The sequence below is a fragment of the Haliotis rubra genome, unplaced genomic scaffold (genome assembly GCF_003918875.1).
Source record: "Haliotis rubra isolate DU_JTF1 unplaced genomic scaffold, ASM391887v1 Scf1442, whole genome shotgun sequence".
Taxonomy (NCBI): Eukaryota; Metazoa; Mollusca; class Gastropoda; order Lepetellida; family Haliotidae; genus Haliotis; species Haliotis rubra.
In genome coordinates, this window is record NW_025765384.1 from 68,842 (window position 1) to 91,470 (window position 22,629).

The 22,629-nt window shown below is 41.5% G+C and overlaps 1 protein-coding gene across 1 annotated transcript in view; it reads right to left on the bottom strand.

Annotated features, from left to right (window-relative positions):
* Positions 1-395: 395 nt before the first annotated feature.
* Positions 396-22,629, bottom strand: part of LOC124269370 — a 39,934-nt gene continuing 17,700 nt past the window's right edge. Inside the window, exons 4-12 of the mRNA XM_046704387.1 lie at positions 18,616-18,671; positions 18,182-18,278; positions 17,865-17,924; positions 17,331-17,387; positions 16,478-16,533; positions 15,973-16,081; positions 3,382-3,438; positions 2,989-3,048; positions 396-1,166 (exon numbers count right to left, since the gene is read on the bottom strand). Coding sequence (XP_046560343.1) covers positions 550-1,166; positions 2,989-3,048; positions 3,382-3,438; positions 15,973-16,081; positions 16,478-16,533; positions 17,331-17,387; positions 17,865-17,924; positions 18,182-18,278; positions 18,616-18,671 — 1,169 coding nt within the window. The 3' untranslated portion in view covers positions 396-549. The remainder of the gene's footprint in view (positions 1,167-2,988; positions 3,049-3,381; positions 3,439-15,972; positions 16,082-16,477; positions 16,534-17,330; positions 17,388-17,864; positions 17,925-18,181; positions 18,279-18,615; positions 18,672-22,629) is intronic.

The following is a 22,629-nucleotide window of genomic DNA, read 5'->3' on the forward strand; positions in this document are numbered from 1 at the left end:
ATGAACAGCGGATGACTGTGTTGTTCTATACAGGTGATACAGTAACCCTGTCATCAAGCCAGCAGTGTGCGGCAGTGTAACACTTGGCACAGAAAACAGCTGGTCACGACCACAACACCGTGACGTCATCAGCAATGTGACGTCACTGTACATTTGGCGCCACGCCAGTTGGCGAGCCTCGGCTCAGTCTGAGGTCACAGAGTGCAGCGAGATGTAAACAAACAGTTTGTTGTTGTCTGCCTCACGATTAATGATAAACTTATGACACATAATTATAACAGAACTACATAACGAGATGCGGGGTTCATGTACCGACGACATATCATCAATATTCACAGTCAACAATATCCTAACCTGTTTCTGTAAAGTTCCATAAACAACAAAATGTCTGAAAATGTTCTCAACAAGTTTTATTTCTCCTCAAACACAACAAATATTCTCACCTTCATACTGAATTATAAACAACGTGACGTCGTGAACGGCACACACCACGTCAGTGTCAGTAACGACCTGTCCTCCATCACTGTCTACATCAACACTACATTCACTTCACTGTGTACCACGTGACACCAGGAGATCCGACAGTTGATGACGTCGCCCGTCTCTCGCCACGTCAGCCGCTGTCTTCCCGTCGTTGTTCCTGGCGTTGATGTCCATCCCGTCCAGAGACAGGACAAACTCCACTATCTCCCTGTCTCCTCCAACACAGGCCCAGTGAAGGGTGTTGTCACCGTAATCGTCCACCAGTGACACATCAGCACCTCGACTCACAAGGAGCTTCACCATATCCCTGTGTCTCAGCCATGCTGCCCTCATCACCGGTGTCCAACTCCCATCTCCTCTACTGTTGATGTCCAGCTCGTCCAGAGACAGGACAAACTCCACTGTCTTCCTGTCTCCTCCCCGACAGGCCCAGTGAAGGGTGTTGTCACCGTCATCGTCCACCAGTGACACATCAGCACCTCGACTCACAAGGAACTCCACCACATCCCTGTGTCCCCACTGCGCTGCCTCCATCACCGGTGTCATCCCGAGCACACCTCTACAGTTGATGTCAGCCCGACCTGTGTCCAGGATCCGCTTCACCTCCGCCAGGTTCCCCTCCCTGCAGGCGGCATGGAGGTCGGCGTCTGCCCGGGCGTCTCTCCGTGCGGGTGTCGGTGTCGCTGTAACACAAAGTAAACTCTCTACACAGGTCGGACATCTTCATCTTACAGCTACATTGTTCACATCTTACACTGATGATACAAAACACTTGTACATCATCTATACATGCAGTATGGCTGACAGCAACATGGCGGGTGTACAGGGAATCACAAGAACTGACAGCAACATGGTGGGTGTACAGGGAATCACAAGAACTGACAGCAACATGGCGGGTGTACAGGGATCACAAGAACTGACAGCAACATGGCGGGTGTACAGGGAATCACAAGAACTAACAACAACATGGCGGGTGTACAGGGAATCACAAGAACTGACAACAACATGGCGGGTGTACAGGGAATCACAAGAACTGACAGCAACATGGCGGGTGTACAGGGATCGTGCTAACTGACAGCAACATGGCGGGTGTACAGGGAATCACAAGAACTGACAGCAACATGGCGGGTGTACAGGGAATCACAAGAACTGACAGCAACATGGCGGGTGTACAGGGAATCACAAGAACTGACAGCAACATGGCGGGTGTACAGGGATCACACGAACTGACAGCAACATGGCGGGGGTACAGGGAATCACAAGAACTAACAACAACATGGCGGGTGTACAGGGAATCACAAGAACTGACAACAACATGGCGGGTGTACAGGGGGCGCGGTGGGCGAACTGGCTAAAGCGCCAGGCTAGTGATCCAGCGAGCGTGAGGTGACGGGATCGAGCCCACCTGTGACCGGGTGTAAAAACCTTGGAGTCAACTTTGTGTGCAGACTCTTTCAGTGTTGTCACAACCCCTAGTGTACAGTACACAACCCTGTGCACTTAAAAGAACCCACGAATCCGTTGGTATATGACCAGATGGTGGCCACATGAATACGTGCAAACACCCAGTTGCGGGTACAGCAACGTGCAGCAAACTTGGACAAAGTACTGTGACTATGTGTCCCAGTCCACCCAGCTGTGAATGGGTACCTCGTAAGGATGGGAATGCCCCATTAACTCGGTGCGCCTAGTGGCTGCAAGAGTTGTATGCTCCCAAGGGAGTTGAGATTGACAATACGATGTGCCGTTGAGATTGACATCCAGTGAACGAGGGGAAAACAAAGCGCCTTTGAGCAGCTGAGCTGAGCTGGATATCGGCGCTATACAAATGTTAGTATGTATGTATGTATGTATGTACAGGGAATCACAAGAACTGACAACAATATGGCGGGTGTACAGGGATCATACTAACTGACAGCAACATGGCAGGTGTACAGGGAATCACAAGAACTGACAGCAACATGGCAGGTGTACAGGGAATCACAAGAACTGACAGCAACATGGCGGGTGTACAGGGAATCACAAGAACTGACAGCAACATGGCGGGTGTACAGGGAATCACAAGAACTGACAACAACATGGCGGGTGTACAGGGAATCAGAAGAACTGACAGTAACATGGCGGGTGTACCGGGAATCACAAGAACTGACAGCAACATGGCGGGTGTACAGGGAATCACAAGAACTGACAGCAACATGGCGGGTGTACAGGGATCATACTAACTGACAGCAACATGGCGGGTGTACAGGGAATCACAAGAACTGACAGCAACATGGCGGGTGTACAGGGAATCACAAGAACTGACAGCAACATGGCGGGTGTACAGGGATCACAGGAACTGACAGCAACATGGCGGGGGTACAGGGAATCACAAGAACTGGCTCATGTTTTTACACGTTGGTTATTTACATAATTAGAATGTCATCTAACAGTTCTAACACAGTTTTGTGTGTGTGTGGAGAGTGGTCTGCCAACTACAACACACGTGACATTGTCTCCACCCACCTCGTGTGTCAGGTCTGGAGCGGGTTCCATACTTCCGTGTGTCCCCCTCTTTGATCGTGGCTGTGGAGACAAACAGGAGGGTTAGAATGAACACCAGATTCATTACATTACATTTCATAACATTACATTACATTCTCAGAGTTGTTATCTTGTTTACATTTATCACCGAAGATGTCACACTACAGATATATAAGATATACATCAATAAGCTGAATGCATAGAGTTAATTTCTATAAAGGATAACTTTTGAAAGCCACACAGCTTTCCGGTAGATGACACCGGGATTGTTTTTAGAAAGGACAAAGCTTTCTGGCAGATCTTATAACCTGATACCATGTATACTCAGTGCGACGTGCGACTATCACATCTGGTACACAATATACCCCCACCTACCGGGTACATCAGACTTCTGTGTAGGTCCAGGTCTCCGTGCTTCCATCCGTCTCCAGGCTGCAACACAGAATATGTTATGTAGAACACTTCAACACAGAATATATGTCATGTAGAACACTTCAACACAGAATATGTCATGTAGAAGACTTCAACACAGAATATATGTCATGTAGAATACTTCAACACAGAATATGTCATGTAGAACACTTCAACACAGAATATGTCATGAAGAAGATTTCAACATAGAATATGTCATGAAGAAGACTTCAACACAGAATATGTCATGTCGAATAATTCAACACATAATATGTCATGTGGAAGACTTTAACACAGAATATATCATGTAGAAGACTTCAACACAGAATATGTCATGTCGATGGTATTATTATGTATAGTGGTATTAGTGTGTATGGTGGTATTATTGTGTATGGTGGTATTGTTGTGTATGGTGGTATTATTGTGTATGGTGGTATTATTGTGTATGGTGGTATTGTTGTGTATGGTGGTATTGTTGTGCATGGTGGTATTATTGTGTATAGTGGTATTATTGTGTATGGTGGTATTATTGTGTATAGTGGTATTATTGTGTATGGTGGTATTATTGTGTATGGTGGTATTATTGTTTATGGTGGTATTATTGTGTATGGTGGTATTATTGTGTATGGTGGTATTATTGTGTATGGTGGTATTTTTGTGTATAGTGGTATTATTGTGTATGGTGGTATTATTGTGTATGGTGGTATTATTGTGTATGGTGGTATTATTATGAATAGTGGTATTATTGTGTATGGTGGTATTATTGTGTGTACAGTGGTATAATTGTTGTGCATGGTGGTATTGTGTGTGTATAGTATTGTGTGTGTATGGTGGTATTATTGTGTATGGTGGTATTGTTGTGTATGGTGGTAGTATTGTGTATGGTGGTATTGTTGTGTATGGTGGTGTTTTTGTGTATGGTGGTATTATTGTGTATGGTGGTATTATTGTGCATAGTGGTATTATTGTGTATGGTGGTATTATTGTGCATGGTGGTATTATTGTTTATGGTGGTATTGTTGTGTATGGTGGTATTGTTGTCCATGGTGGTATTATTATATATGGTGGTATTGTTGTGCATGGTGGTATTATTGTGCATGGTGGTATTATTGTGTATGGTGGTATTGTTGTGCATGGTGGTATTATTGTGTATAGTGGTATTATTATGTATGGTGGTATTATTGTATGGTGGTATTATTGTGTATGGTGGTATTATTGTGTATGGTGGTATTTTTGTGTATGGTGGTGTTATTATGTATGGTGGTATTATTGTGTATGGTGTTATTATTGTGTATGGTGGTATTATTGTGTATGGTGGTATTAGGTGTTCATGAGGGATGGTTCTTAATTCCTTGTGCAACAAGGCTGCAACATTATTGTTGTTTCATAACCTGTGATACTCATCGATTCAGATTGTTAAGTTAAAAACATATTGTAAAGGTATTTGTTAAGAAAGACCTATAAAAAGAAAATATATATGTTCCGGAGTCATTTCTTTAAATTACAAGATTCGGTGTTTTCTACATTGAGCTGTGATGGTGTGAACTTCCATATGTCTACATTTACATGAATCAAGGTTTTAAAACTGTAAATACCATTGTCTTGCCAACCTGACCAGCTCATACATCTACAATGTATTTACAAGTTGTATGTCGTGTCCTGTAAATCAGATATTGCTACGTTCAACCAAGTAACGGCATTCACTCACGGCTGCTACAACAGTTGCCGGTGAGTGTACAAAACATGCGTGGTCACACGTTAATTATTTTTGCCCTTTTTGTACAATGTAAATGCAGCATTCTAAGCATATTTTATTTCTGAAGTTTATGAACAGAGCACCTTGTAGGAAGGTAATGGTGGCGGCTATACACTGGTGTCAGTAGTTTCTCAGATCATGAAATCTTTTGTATGGTCTTCACAGTAGCATTATTATAGAACCAAGTCTGATGACAATGTCACATCATAGGTGTACATTGATCATCATAGATCTGCATGTCCATGTGATTCCTATCAGGAAGATCTTGTAACTTCTGTACATTAAGTTATGGAAAGTATCTAGGATACGGAGAACGGAAACTACATCTAGAGGCTGTCGTTATTGTTCACCCGGGCACACAACGATAGCATACTTGTACACATACAAGTACATACATAACGTCTACATACAAATATAGGAACGGCATACATTTGCCACGAACTTTTCTCCTCGACACAAACTTTCTACAGTATATTGTACTGTACACATGAACCCACCATGCACAAAGACTGAAAGAGCTTGTATCTATTCACATTTTAACAAAGCAAGTACCTGCTGCCTAATCCCTACAGTAGTCGTTGTCCACTCTGCTCTGTTCACAACCTTATCTACTGGTTCTAAAAGTACAAAATATAGAGATAAACAAACTTACCCCGCTATCGTCCTCACACAACACACACATCTCACTGTCAACCTGGAAATGCCCTGACTAGCGACACCGGTCGCGCTAAACTGCGAGTTATGACGTCATTGTGACGTGTCATATCAGGCGCAACACCGAGTTTGGCGCTCGATATTGCTTGTGATATGGTCAAGTGGGCAACCCGCCACACTTACAAACAGACATCCCCACGTCTTCCCCATTCAGCCACACCTCCCTATTTCATGCACGGTGGGGTGAAATCTGCCCGACTTACAACAATAGCCAACATTAACTAAGCTTCTTCATCATGTACTACACGGTGCTGGAGATAAATAAGTAGCGAGATCAAAGGCACCGCTGGCCTCTATGTTCCACATTCACACAACAACAGATGCACTGTATGTAATCAGTGTATGAAATAAGGCCCGTCCGACCGCCCGACACGGGCTAGATTTCTTCCGGACGGTCTAATTTTACAGGTAGCCAGCCCGATGGACGGATGAAAAAATATATATTGATAACGTGTCCACTGGCACTGTCTATTTAGTATTTAAGAAGGACAGGTTAAAGCTCTTCTGGGCTGGTAAGTTTTTCAAGTTACCAGCCCAGATGTCTGGCTGGGGTTTGGCTTATTTCATACACTGCGTATATGCACTGAATTACAGTAATACGGCTTCACGTGGTGTCTATTTATCTACTGAGGTCTCAGTGTTATTCGAGATGCCTAGATACATCTCTATAACAATTATCACCAAAAGCTACACTGATTACTAATTGTAATTTTAACACAGAATCATATAACTTTGACGTCAGAACATTTTCATCCCTGTACAATTCGAGTTTTAGAAAGAATCGCTTCAATGAAAATCATGTTAGCTGTGCCTTCAATATAATGTGGACATTATTACCTGAATCACATGGAGTGAGTGAGTTTAGTTTTACGCCGCACTCAGCAATATCCCAGCTATATGGGAATCACATGGAGCAAAGGTTATGGTAAAACTGTTCTCTGTCTATACAAGATGCCTTGTTTAACTGGAAATACAGTAACTGTTGCAAAAGTATAAAAGCATCCAAAGTCGTAATGATTTATCACCAAATGTACGTCAACACACGCTGTTACATTCAACACACGCTGTTACATTCAACACACGCTGTTACATTCAACACACGCTGTTACATTCAACACACGCTGTTACATTCAACACACGCTGTTACATTCAACACACGCTGACTCATGGTGCTCACAATTTACAAAAACCTACCAACAATCATTATGTACCAACACAGATGTATTTGATGCTCGCGATGATGCTCCTGATATCAACCACATGATTGTCTGTTCAAGACTCCATCATGGACGCAACGTACACATTCAAAAACATTACCAGAGAAGATCCTGTTTAGAACTGGTCTTCAGTAACCAATGCTTGTCGTAAGAGGCAACTAACGGGATCGGGTGGTCAGGCTCGCTGACTTGGTTGACACATGTCATCGTATCCAAATTGGGTAGATGGATGCTCATGCTGTTGATCACTGGATTGAATGGTCCATACTCCATTATGTACAGACCGAAGCCACATAGCTGGAATATTGTTGCTGAGTGCGGCGTTAAACATCAACCAAACCCAACCTAATTTTGCAACAATGACTCTTTCCCCAACTGAACAGTAACACACGAGAATTGTCTTTTAGCAATTTTCTTTCCAGTAATTTGGTTTAACACATAACATTCTGAAACGTTAATGACTGGAGCCCAAATTTAAATGTGTATTCGAAATCTTGTTTATTTTAATTTGATTCACCTGTATACACATACATCCGTGCACCACCCTGTACTTTTACTAATTAATTTTGCTTGAAATGAATATTCTAAAATCTTAAAAAAAAAATAACCTTTATAATTTGATAGAGTAGGCAGTTAACATTTCAAAACGAAAACATCATTGAAATTACCATGTACTTGAATTATAATAATTGCCTTTATTTATAACAGGTGTTTTTCTGTTCTAAAACACTTTGGCTTATTTTGAAAAGTGAAAATAATAATTGATTGTTATGTGCCCTATATATTCGTTATTTATTGTGAATGGATGAAAGTTTGTAAACTAAGATTGAGGAAAAAGTTACAGTCAAACTAAAAATAATAGAATTTCAAAATGCAGTGAAAGTTACAAACAAAACAGACATTTAGCTGTAAGTATCAGTATCCGACAAGGAAAGGTGTTTATTCAATACAATAAACTCAAAACCATAATTTTTTTATTCCAAAATTTTATTAATGTGGCCTTTTTCAGTTTTTTTTAATTAACAATCTGAATCTTTGACATTCGGGTTCTTCCTGATTATGCATAATTAAAGCTTACTTGTGTTGTTTGAGCAGGAGAGGGATAGATATTTTGGGTAAAAAGTCAGTCCCATCACATTTTCATCAACATATTCTTTTATAAAGAATCGAAAAAGGTTATGGTATTTGTAAAACTGTCAATGGATAAAGCTTCTTTAACTATAGGTTGATTAAATTGATGGCCATACCCTATATTTTCTGTACCATCACATCTTATTTTCAAATAGGGTGGTGCTGAATTAATGCACGAGTGTAATGAAGGACATAGATTGCTTCTGGGTGTTGGAAGTGCGAGGGATCATACACCTTCTCTACTCACCTACCTAGACGTTTTCTTAAAGACCAAACCAGACCAGTGCTATACTTTGACAGGGGCGGTGGGGTAGCCTAGTGGTTAAAGCGTTCGCTGGTCACGCCGAAGACCCGGGTTCGATTCCCACATGGGTACATTGTGTGAAGCCCGTTTCTGGTGTCCCTCGCCGTGATATTGCTAAAAGCGGTGTAAAACCAAACTCACTCACTCACTATGTCTTGACAGAGCCAAGTAACTAATCACGTGAATTTCCATCAATTTCGTCTTGATGTCAAACAAATATAACACGTTCCAAATTTTCAATGAGTATATATTTTGACATAAATATAGACGTCAAATATTGTACTTAACAATGACATGAATTACCTGACAAACAAAGGCACTTATTTATCTGTTCTTGCCACATTGGCAGGCCTCGATATTACGATTGATGTGAAAAGGTAACCAACTTAGAATACCGGCACTTTCACACCTGTTGTATTGGATGTTGGAAAGACAATAAACTCAAGTTGATCTTTATATCATTCAGTGTCACTTGGTGCAGAAACAGGAACGTTGTAACACTTTTATATACAATGTATACCTTCTTTAAACCGCGACGTCAGAGCGTCACAGAGCGGTACACAAAGCCAGCTGACGGCCAGCCACCATGACGGTAACTTAGTGTGATGAGACCCTGCTTGATGATTCAACTAATGGTGGTCTCTGCCTGCCGGGAACTATCGTTTAAAAGAAAGCTATGATTCTATCTTTAGGTTGTCAGCATTAGTTAACTTCTATAAAAGCAGAAGGTAAATGATCCTACCAGACAAACCAGTGATCAATATTGGGAGTAAGGCCCCGTGTCCAGGACCACGCGATACACACACCGCCGCTCATTGAGTTTTACACAAATTCTAAACCAGATTAAACCTGAAACGTACCGGGAATGTACGCGTGTAGCTAACTGTTCTAGTCCTGACTTGTGTCAGTGTTACAGTACAGAGCTAGTCCCGCAGTTTAACATGTGTACCCCAGTCACACGACACAGACAGCTTCACAACCGGATATCCCGCTCAGACCACACAGATGGCTTCAAAACTGTATACCCCACTAAGACGACACTGAACATAACTACATACCAAACTCAGACGACAGAAACGGCTTAACAACTGCATACACAACTCAGAAAACAAAGACGGCTTCGTTACTGCATACCCAACTCAGACGACACAGACGGATTCACAACTGCACACACAACTCACACGGCTTCACAACTGCACACCCAACTCAGATTGCACAGACCACTTAACAACTGCACACCAAACTAACACGACACAGACGGCTTCACTGCTGCACATCCCACCCACACGACACAGACAGCTTCACAACTGCATAAACGACACAGACGGCTTCACAACTGCACACCCAACTAACACCACAGAGACGGCTTCACAACTGCATACACGACAGACACGGCTTCACAACTGCATACCCAACTCAGACAACACAGACAGCTTCACAACTGCGGACCCCACCAACACGACACAGACGGTTTAACAACTGCATACACGACACAGACGGCTTCACAACTGCTTACCCATCTCAGGCGACATATACGGCTTCACAACTGAATACCAAACTCAGACGACACAGACAGTTTCACAACTGCATACCCAACTCAGACGACACAGACAGCTTCACAACTGCCCACCCAACTCAGACGACATAGACAGCTTCACAACTGCTTCACAACTGCATACCCAACTCAGACGACACAGACGGCTTCACAACTGCATTCCCAAACTCAGACGACATAGAGAGCTTCACAACTGCACACCCTACTCAGACGACACAGACGGCTTCATAACTGTATACACCACTCAGACGACACAGACGGCTTCACAACTGCATACCCAACTCAGACGACACAGACGGCTTCACAACTGCAAACCCAACTCAGACAACACAGAAAGCTTCACAACTGCACACCCCACCCACACGACACATACGGCTTCACAACTGCATACATGACACAGACGGCTTCACAAGTGCATACCCATTTCAGACGACACATACGGCTTCACAATTGCATACCCAACTCAGACAGCTTCACAACTGCATACCCAACTCAGACAGCTTCACAACTGCATACCAACTCAGACGACACAGACTGGCTACTACACACCCAACTCACAACTGCATACCCAACTCAGACGACACAGACGGCATCGACATAGATCAGCTGCACAACCGAATACACGACACAGACACCAACTGAATACACGGCACAGACGGCTCACAGATCTCGACGACATACGGCTTTCATACCCAACTCAGACGACACAGACATCTGCGCTGCCAACTCAGACGACACAGACAGCTTCACAACTGACGGACCCTCACGACACGGACGGCTTACACAACCGCATACTCAACTCAGACGACACAGACAGCTTCACAACTGCTTACACGGCACAGACGGCTTCACAAGTGCATACCCATCTCCAGACGACGCAGACGGCTTCAGACGACACAGACAACAACTGCATACCCAACTCAGACGACACAGACGGTTTCACAACTGCACACCCAACTCAGACGACACAGACAGCTTCACAACTGCATACCCAACTCAGCCGACACGGACGGCATCACTACTACACACCCAACTCAGACGACACAGACGGCTTCACAACTGCATACCCAACTCAGACGACACAGACAGCTTCACAACTGCACACCCAACTCAGACGACACAGACGGCTTCACAACTGCACACCCAACTCAACTCAGACGACACAGACAGCTTCACAACTGCACACCCAACTCAGACGACACAGACAGCTGCATGCCCCAAGCGGATACACTACTGCACACCCAACTCACGACGACACAGAGACAGCTTCACAACTGCACACCCAACTCAGACGACACAGACACATTCGACAGCTTCACAACTGCATACCCAACTCAGACGACACAGACAGCTTCACAACTGCATACCCAACTCAGACGACACAGACGGCTTCACAACTGCATACCCAACTCAGACGACACAGACGACTTCACAACTGCATACCCAACTCAGACGACACAGACAGCTTCACAACTGCATACCCAACTCAGACGACACAGACCGTTTCACAACTGCATACACAACTCCAGACGACACAGACAGCTTCACAACTGCATACCCAACTCAGCCGACACAGACAGTTTCACAACTGCACACCCAACTCAGACGACACAGACGACTTCACAACTGCATACCCAACTCAGACGACACAGACAGCTTCACAACTGCATACCCAACTCAGACGACACAGACGGTTTCACAACTGCACACCCAACTCAGACGACACAGACAGTTTCACAACTGCACACCCAACTCAGACGACACAGACGGTTTCACAACTGCACACCCAACTCAGACGACACATACGGCTTCACAACTGCATACCCAACTCGCACGATACCGATGGCTTCCAACTGCACACCCAACTCAGACGACACAGACGGCTTCACAACTGCACACCCCACTCACACGACACAGACAGCTTCACAACTGCACATCCCACTCAGACGACACAGACGGCTTCACAACTACATACCAAAATCAGACGACACAGACGGCTTCATAACTGTATACACCACTCAGACGACACAGGCAGCTTCACAAGTGCATACACCACTTACACGACACAGACGGCATCACAACTACAAACCCAACTCAGACAACACAGAGAGCTTCACAACTGAACACCCCACCCACACGACACAGATGGCTTCACAACTGCATACCCAACTCAGACGACACGGACGGCTTCACAAGTGCATACCCAACTCAGACGACACAGACAGCTTAATAACTGCAAACCCAACTCAGACGACACAGACGGCTTCACAACTGCATACCCATCTCAGACGACACAGACAGTTTCACAACTACATACCCAACTCAGACGACACAGACAGCTTAATAACTGCAAACCCCACTCAGACGACACAGACGGCGTCACAACTGCATACCCAACTCACACGATACAGATGGCTTCACAACTGCACACCCAACTCAGACGACACAGACGGCGTCACAACTGCACACAAAACTCAGACGACACAGACGGTTTCACAACTGCACACCCCACTCACACGACACAGATGGCTTCACAACTGCACACTAAAGTAACACGACACAGACGGCTTCACAACTGCATACCCAATTCAGACGACACAGACAGCTCCACAACTGCACACCCCACCCACACGACACATACGGCTTCACAACTGCACACCCAAGTTATGTCGTACGTATATCGTTTATGGCATTATGTGACTGAAAAATAGACATCGTCATTTTGACATTATAAGGAACGTAGCTTACAAAATTGTATTGCCTAATGCGAAAGTTTTAATAAGGATAGGGCCGTGGACGGTGACAGTTTAAAATACACCCACCCACAGAGCGGCTCTCACGTTGAGCGATTTCTACGACCATCTTGCGGGCTTGCTGTGGAGATTTTACGCGCGCTTTCCGACAGTTTAAGCTACTCTTACATGAATAACTACTAGTTGTAAAACAATACATTTCTATAAAACTCATCAACTTTTATCTTAAATACTGTGCTTACATTTCACTTCACTCGGGATATTTCAATCTGACGTTTCTGGGATCCTATTGTTAAAACAGGTAAAATCTGTTTAAAGCAGATATTTTCTTATGCTTATTACTGCTGAAGGGGTCGTTGTCGGCACGGGTACTATAGATATGTACCCATAATGAAAATACAGAAACGTACCCTAGGACGATTCCATTCCTATTGTGTCGTATTCTGTCATGCTGTTGTATTAGATACATTTCATTGCGTTATGTAAGTAATGAGAATACGCCATAACGGATATTTCGCGATGCACATGAATTCCACTCGGAATCAGTTGAACGGGAACAACTACATACGGTTTCGGTTTTGGATTGCGGAATATGGACTCGTCCGCCTTTTAGGGTACCGGGTACGTTTCTGTATTATGACTTTGTTTAGGGTACATATCTGTATACAGAAACGTACCTGGGGTACATATCTGTAGTACCTGTGCCGACAACGACCCCTTCAGCCTTATTACTGATGGAATTAAACAGAAATAGAGTTGTCGTTCTTGTTTGAAGTTCTTCTCATGTTCATACGCCAATATGAATCTTTCCTAAGGGGCACGGTATTCGGCTTGTCCCGGAATAACACGAGTTGTTCACGAATGGAAGTGGTCCCTCTCTTATTCTAGCTGTGGATGCATAAAGTATGGTCACGATAGATACCAATGCTAGCAAATGCTAGGTCGTAGGTCTTATTTGAGATGTTGCTGTGTATATTTGGTGTATTATGGCGAAAAGGAAACCTCGTGGCGAGAGTCAGACGATGTGTCATGAACGGATTGCCTTTCACAGAACACTGACTCTCATAGCTGTTTGTTGAGCATCTTGGTATGGGAAGAGTACGTGTTGATGGTATTGATGTATAAAAGAGGATAGTTGCGTTGCTCTTTTATTGTGAAATATCTGCGGAAGAGGCATTTGTGACCAACTCGTGTTATTCCGGGACAAGCCGAATTGTGACTCGTGCCCCCTCTTGAAGGATTTCATATTGGCGTAGGAACATCAGAACTACTTCAAACAGGAACGATAACTCTATTCATGTTTCATTCCAATAATACTTAATACCTTCAAACTACTCATTCATACATTGTATTGCTGTTTTTGTTTTTGCTTATTTATTTTAAAGAAATAAACCTTGGTACAACTACAACTAAAACAAAGAGAAAAACATATTTGTTATAGACATATTCTGACGTAATTATTACCAGATGGTCACCTTATATTTCCAATTATATTTCTGAAAAAGATTTGATAATCACAAATGGGATTTGTTTTATTGAATATGCAAATAAAATTTATAAAAAACCGCCACATTAAATTCCAAAGGAGAAACTAAATATGACTTTTATAATAATTCTCAAACTGAACATACGTGTAACCTTGCTGTCATACCCCAAATGGAATTTTAAATGAATTCGCTGAAAAATATATGAATGACCCAAAAAGGGTCAGACTAAAATATTCCTAGTGAATTGAAATATATGCCCAGTTCAGTTACATACAGATATAATATTATTGTTTTGAAACCCGTAGCGATCTATAACTACGTTTCAAAAAACTGTTGGAAGCGCACATACAATCACCACAACAAGCCCGCAAGATCGCCAGAAATACATTCAGTTGGTCCCTGAGAACCGTTATGTCAACAAACTCACGTGCGTGTATTTGAATCTCTTACCGTCAATCGCATGATTCTTATCAAAAACCTCACATTAGACAGCGCAATTCTGTTAGCTACGTTCTTAGTACTTTCAATAAGACGATATATATATTTCATGATTTTTAAACAATAACATAATGCCAAAAGCGATTCAAGTAGTCGGAATTATTTTTATGAAAACACCCCAACCATTACGCGCGTTCTGATTAGTTTGTCGTATTTTCGCACATAACAAGCATCGAGACGGGGACGAGTCTTCCTGGAGGTTACCGAAAGGGGCGAGTGGTGACAAATGTGCTATTTCTTGTCATTAAGGAAACAATTGATTATGGTGCTGACTTGGAATCAAAGATTTATGCAATATTTTACATCGTTTTTCAATAAATATTTGTTGTTGTATAATGACTGTGGTGGTGTGCGGTCCTGTGCATAGAGATCAGGTCACAAATCGGATGAAGTCAAGCAACGTTGAGCGCGGAGAGCCCTTGGATGTGTGACCGTGTTTGGCAGCTTGACTCCTGAGAGTTTTGAGGACTTCAGTCCAGCCCCACAACGAAGCACATGTGATACATGTGGTCTCATCTTAGGCAAGTGAGTGTGTTCAAAACTCTGTTCACCCAGCAGAAAATGGGTACCCGGTGGAAAAAGTCATGTCACTAATAACCTAGCGCCCCACTGGCAGTCTGGGTTATCCGGGATAATAATGATCAGATTGTTAGTGCTATGAGCATTCACCTAGTGAATGGAGTTAGCGCATTATAAATGCACTTATTTTTATTGTAATGGGTGGGTGTTGTTTTGCTATTCTTCTATTTACCTGTAGTGAACGTGCTGAGAATGTCTAAACATGTAAACAGAGATAAGCCAAAATGTGTATATATTTGCATTACATACATAAACCGGCAGTAATGGTTTGATTAAGCGTAATATCATTACAGGTACACTTGTATATGTGTATGTATTATTTCCATCAAGGGAACATGGAGAAGTCTAAAAGAAGCAGGAATCGTACATATTGTGTCTTGGGTGTACCGTGGACATTTACACTGTATACGGCGTACTGTATCAGCATCAGCTTGCACACTGAGATACTTTGGTCTGTGTGCCGCTTGAAACACACTAAGTGTGACATTTCAGGATTGGTGTAGGGCTAACACATGCTACGCACACAACCGTGAAAATACTGTAACACTTGACGGGGGTTACCTTTGCGGTGTGCGATCTCAAGTCTGTGCATCCTCTCCTTTGTGGCCTTCAGTTCCTGCCTCGTGTCTGCGGGTTGTCTTCTCACATCAGTGATGGTTCCAGACGTGTGCTGCAAGACATGGGTTTTAAACATGGTTAAATGAGCGTGAATTAGTAAGAGCTGGTTAATCAGCATTGTACTTGTTCGCGATGATTGGTAAACGAGTAGCATTAATTAGACATACGATCAAATGCTTGTTTGGTTCAGCTGCAACCAATATCATCTGAAACTGTTGCTGTTGCTTTAAAGTTTAGGTATATTTGAGAGGTATATGTCAGATCAAGATCTCGTGTTGTCAAGTACCCGTCTGTTTGCCGTGTGTACAATTCCAACACTTCTCAAGAGGAATGATGGACTCCATCAACACCAGGTTTGATCCGTCTGTGATGTCGCTTGGAGATTGTGAACCTAGCCAGCATGGGAGTCTTACTACAATGATTTTCAAACATGCCAAATAGACTATACCTGTGGGTTACTGGCGCCCCCTTTTTGACGGCGGCCGTCTTCAGGTTCTGACAGATCTGTTAATATATTCATAGCAACACATGTTCTCACAGAAACCAGTAACTAAGTATCCTTCTGTCATACTGAAAAATATAGGAAAACATGAAATTATTTACGCTAAAACTTTCACAAAATAACTCCGGGATCACATGTGATCAGATTTACTGTGATCAGATTATACTTATTATCAAATTTCAACTGCAGCATCGTGTTCAAATACACAAACTGACAGTGACTGACAGTTCGATAGGTGGTTTGCATAGGAGTAATATTCTTCCGTGACAGTGTTAGTACTCACCCTAACCGGAAGTTGGTACGAAGCAACTGCCATCCCGCAAAACGTAAAACGTGATTTCGGCAAGCCTTGGGTTTATTTAATTTATACGTAAGCCCGACTAATGACAAAAAAATCTAAACAAAAGATTATTGAGCATACTGCTTAGTGACACTATACGTAAAATACTGTAAAGATTATGGTTCAGAAGTTTTTCTACAGAAATCAAGGTTATTACATCTCTACGACCTACCATTATCTGATCAAGGCCAGTCAAGATTAAGCGGCCCCTACCCTTCGTCCATCTGGCTTCATGACCATTATCTATTACCACAACATCTGTTAGTAATGTCATCAGACAGTACATCAACCTCGGTAATTGTATAAACTCAAATAGCATCCATGTATAATTCTCCTTGTCCGTAATGTTGTGTATCAGTTGCTTGATAACGGTGTTAGCATCTATACTGACACGTCGCATCCATTGCAACAAAGAAGTTGTCCACACATAAAACAAATACCGATCCTGTTCCACTTTACCTGTGGTATCCTGAAACTCCTCAACACCAACATCTGTCATTGTGTTTGTTGATGTACCTGAAACAGTAAGGTCTGCAGCTATAGGATTTACAGTTTTACTAGAGTCATTTATGTAAGAATTTAACATGAACTAAACACAAATTCTGATATTCTATTGATTGAAGTTAAAATGTCTTTTGCGTTCCAACTGTTCAAGATTTATAGCTGTGGATGTATTTAACGAGATAACAAATTGAAAGGTCTTTGCCATCCCATCTACCTATTACATTTCCACAGTAAATAGACGCTTGGAAGATTCATATCGTTTTTCTGTCTGCAATGCCTCGTGCCGCTGTCCTATTTGCCTCTGCCAACTCACAGCTACAGAAGTGAGTGAGTGAGTGAGTTTGGTTTTACACTGCGTTTAGTAATATTCCAGCATTATCACGCCCAGGGACAACAGGACCCAGCTACAAGACGGGCTTTTCATGTAATGTGTTACAGTTACGTACACAACTTCATGAATAATTGTTCCTTGTGACAGTTTGTACTCACAGATTCCACTGCTTTCTGAGGGCTGAGGAGAACCTGGCCTCGTCTTCCACAACCATATGTCTAAAGCAAACCGAGGAACATGTGAGAATCAATACATGATAATCAAACAGTATTTATCTGCTAACCTCGTTAACTATACTGTATTTCATAACTAACTGTAGTTCATAACATACATATTTCTGGCTAACTTCCATTAACTCATACCTTCAGAACACGCCACTCCATGGAATTAGTCACTTGTACTAGTTTGAACCTTTACGATTGGTTAGAGTTTCAAATATATTTAATCTTTCAAACACACGGTGTACAACGTGTACCTGCCAGTTGTGCTCGTTCCTTCTCCTTCATCTCTTGTAATTGTAGCGTCAAGGTTGCCACTTGTTCTGACAGGTCCTTTACCACATTGTCGTGTTCCTACAAAACTCGGACAGGCTTCATTAATTAGATATTTTGTGTATGTTAACGTAATATTTAGTTAATATATACATCAGGTATTCGTATATCAGGACAAATGCATGCCTTTTATAACAATTACGAAATCACTGGGGGTACCTTTACGAATGTGGTTAACTCTCACTAACAATGCAACACTGAACAGGGAATACTTTAACCGTTAACACGTATAATAGACGGACCGATCAATTAGGTGGGGTGTTTGCGTCATATTTGTTGGCTACAGAAAGGTTCACAGATTACTTGCTGGCATGATGCCATAAACAAGATGAGTGACAGGCGTGTTGATTACAGATACCTGTTTGTCCACGTATCTTTTATCCTGGTCGCCATGTTCAGGCAGTGAACGAGGATCTGAAATGAAGTTCATAGTCAACAGTTTGTTTTGAACTTTTTACCAATCTATACATGTTTAACAATTTGTCAAAACGGGTACATTGTTTCCACAAGATACACATGTTTGCCAATAGCACTGGTATTATGAGGCTTGAAGCTGTACATTTATACATTTATACATTTATACATACAATGAGCATTACAGTGGACCTAAAGTCGGATCGATTCCGTCTGTAACGTCACCTGTACACATGACGAAAGAGGCTTGCAATGATCAGAAAAGCAGGAACATTGTTTCCACAAGATACACATGTTTGCCAATAGCACAGGTATTATGAGACTTGAAGCTGGAACGTGTACACGCAATATGACAAGAGCTTCTCAGTGGAGATGGAGAATCCTCCGTTTTCCAGGACTTACAGGACATGTTCAGGGTCATAACCATGGCTAATAAAAATGAGGCAAGCCATTGTGACGTTTTGTATTCAGAAGTTATTATTCTATAATTATGTTTTACAGATTAAGATGAAAATGCAGCAGGGAGGGTTCGGATGATCCTGGCACAGTCAGGCTGGTAAGGCTCATGGAAGTTTGTCTTGAATTTGGGCATTCTGGAGCTTGTCTCGAACTTGCATTCCTGGTGTTGGCCTGATCTTCCACAAGAAGCTTAATGACTCCTCCCCCTTATAACTTGACCTATCCATCATTAATTACATTACCACGTTTCAAATGAAGAGTATTACGTTAGTCGAATCCAAATGTCATGCCAATATCATTAGAAAAGGACTACACGAGGAGAACCTGCTCTTTCAAACTGGTATCTCCTTTTATTATTATCATGCTTTGCAGTTTAAGATGAAAATGCAGCAGAGAGGGTACGGGCGATCCTGGCACAGTCAGGCTGGTAAATGCTCATCATTGGCTTAGGGACCTTGTCCCCTCTACAAACAGCCCAGACAGCGAATGGGTCTTCTCACCGTTCATAGCATTATTCTTATTAGAAGCTTCACGTTAGGCAACACAATGCGGTTCTTTGTACCTGTCAATATGACGATACATATGACGATTAATGCACTCTGGAGTATATTTTATCAAAGTTCCGCAATCATTCCGTGCGTTCTGATTGGTTCGTCGTATTTTCGCTCATAACATTCATTCCCCAAGGTTCCCCTGTTTCAATGCCCCTCCAATGTTAGAGTCAGGAGAAACGTATAGGCTTAACTATTTCAAGCATCTTTTGTTCTATTTGAGTTCATTCACATTTTACAAATATATACTGCTTCTTACATGACACATATGTTTTCATATGAGAACTGCAGGAACACGCCGTATTTTGATAGTATCCATTTCTGCTTTATATTAATGCAACTGCACCTCATGCGTGAAGATACAGCATAAATACTGAGCTGTTATCCCCACAAGCGCATTTATGTTTCTTTTTTCCTTTTTCCCAGAGATCCGGGATAAAGAAAATTGTATATGTTTAGAAATAAAACCTGCATCGAGAACACAAAGTCATTCTGGAAGTACGACCTTACAAATACCAATTTCTTGTGGATGCACAGAGGGGCGATTCCATGTTTATCCCTACACTGTTATCAAGATGGTGGTTACTACAACCAGGTGATGAGAAGTATATATGTATAGTATGTATGACAATATATGTATAGTATGTATGACAATATATGTATAGTATGCATGACAATATATGTATAGTATGTATGACAATATATGTATAGTATGTATGACAATATATGTATAGTATGCATGACAATATATGTATAGTATGTATGACAATATATGTATAGTATGTATGACAATATATGTATAGTATGTATGACAATATATGTATAGTATGTATGACAATATATGTATAGTATGTATGACAATATATGTATAGTATGCATGACAATATATGTATAGTATGTATGACAATATATGTATAGTATGTATGACAATATATGTATAGTATGCATGACAATATATGTATAGTATGTATGACAATATATGTATAGTATGTATGACAATATATGTATAGTATGTATGACAATATATGTATAGTATGTATGACAATATATGTATAGTATGTATGACAAGCAGCAGATTAACAACAACAAGAACAGGTAACCGAGAGCAAGTTGCACACAGTTTGATGAGACCAGACGGAGAGTACAATCAACAAATAGCACAAGTTTTATAAACCAATATACAGAAACTATTACATTGTAAACAGGATGATTAGATGCTAATTCAACAGCTGATTGATACATTCTGTCTGTAAATCAACTTCGGTATCGAATTCCACTACCTTGTCCAAGTGATGAACTTAACCAACTATTGCATTAAATCATCCAATCAGCCTGTTTTTGCTTAAAGATGTAAATGGAAACCAGAAGTTGTTATCACTAAAGCGGTTTGCTTCGTTATGTATCCCCATACTGTTTATTGCAGTATAAGTGAGATCCCCATACTGTTTATTGCAGTATAAGTGAGATCTGCTTGAGAGTATTCAGTTTGTGAAAGACCAGTCTTTTGAAGTTTGGTTAAGGCTTTAGTAAACTGCTATCTTCAAAATAGATCTGAGATAAAAATATCATATCAAGAGTTATTGTACGCTTCTTTAGGTTACCTCGAAATACTCAATCTTTACATATAAAACATAAATCTTCCTGTACCGAGTTGAAGTTTTGCGTCATCAGTTAATTTACGTGGTAATTATGTATTTCGTACCATCACATGTGTCATTAAAGTGTCATTTATGCCATATGATGTTGTCTTATCCATATCATGACACAGCCTATATATCATTCACAGTTTTGAAGCAGTATATGTCAACATGAAAAATATTACTGTTCGTTTTGAAGTGTGAAATTCTTTTGTTCTTCATATACCACAAGTGCTCGAGCCAATATAGTCATTATGTTTACAAACGGCCTGATTTTCAATATCTATCAGTTAAGACACACACCACACCACACACGCACGCACGCACGCACGCACGCACACATACATACACACCATGGGCTCAGTTCTAATGGATTGGTTGCCTCACCCTCCTTGTTCACTCGGATTGCTATAAAGGTTTTTCTTAGCACAATAAATGCTTGAGATGGGGAATTAAATTTAAACTTTACGAAGGTTTGCGTCTTGAGGCATTGTTTGACATATAATAACTCAGATTAACTGGCACCCTCCAGCAACATCCCTTACAACAAAGCTGTTACGCTGTGTAAGACACGAACCATCCCACACCACACAGACCTTCCCCACCACAAGAATAAGCTAACATCATATGAAATGTGTGAATCCTGTTCGGACAATTAATAAATATCAATTTTAATTAGTCAACACTATATAAATTATGTTCCCTTGCTCAGACAGAGAAGCATCGTTTTTGGATGATTTCTTTTGCATAAATGAAGGGAACATAAAAATGTGAAAAAACCTCTATAATATCATTTTCATCAACATTGCGATATTGACCAAAGAACAATATAAAGCGGAGTTCAACTTGGTTTCAATGTAATAATATACTAAGTTCCTCATTCACACGTACCATGCAAATGTACAGCTGGACACAAACCAAATTCAGCAATCTACAATCTGTAATCTTAGTTACAGGAGCCAAGCCAGGATATAAACGGCCTGTCTATGCAGTTTGATTCAGGGAAGCCTACAGAATATTTTTAGGTACTATGTAATCCCAAATTATTGGGTAGGCTAAAATCTATAGGCATTTTAATGGAAGGCATCCATTGTAAAAACTATGTTCATTTTAGAGATATATGTGCATGGTGGGATAAAGGCAGCATCTGTAATAATTGTTACAGGAGTCATAATATTATGAAACATAGCACTAATCACTTCGGTGACCAACAAAGATTTCCAGTAGATATATCACTATTATAGCCAAAGACAGCGAGTTTTTAAAATGGCCGACATTTGACAAATTAACCCTTCTGAAAACGGTATTGTA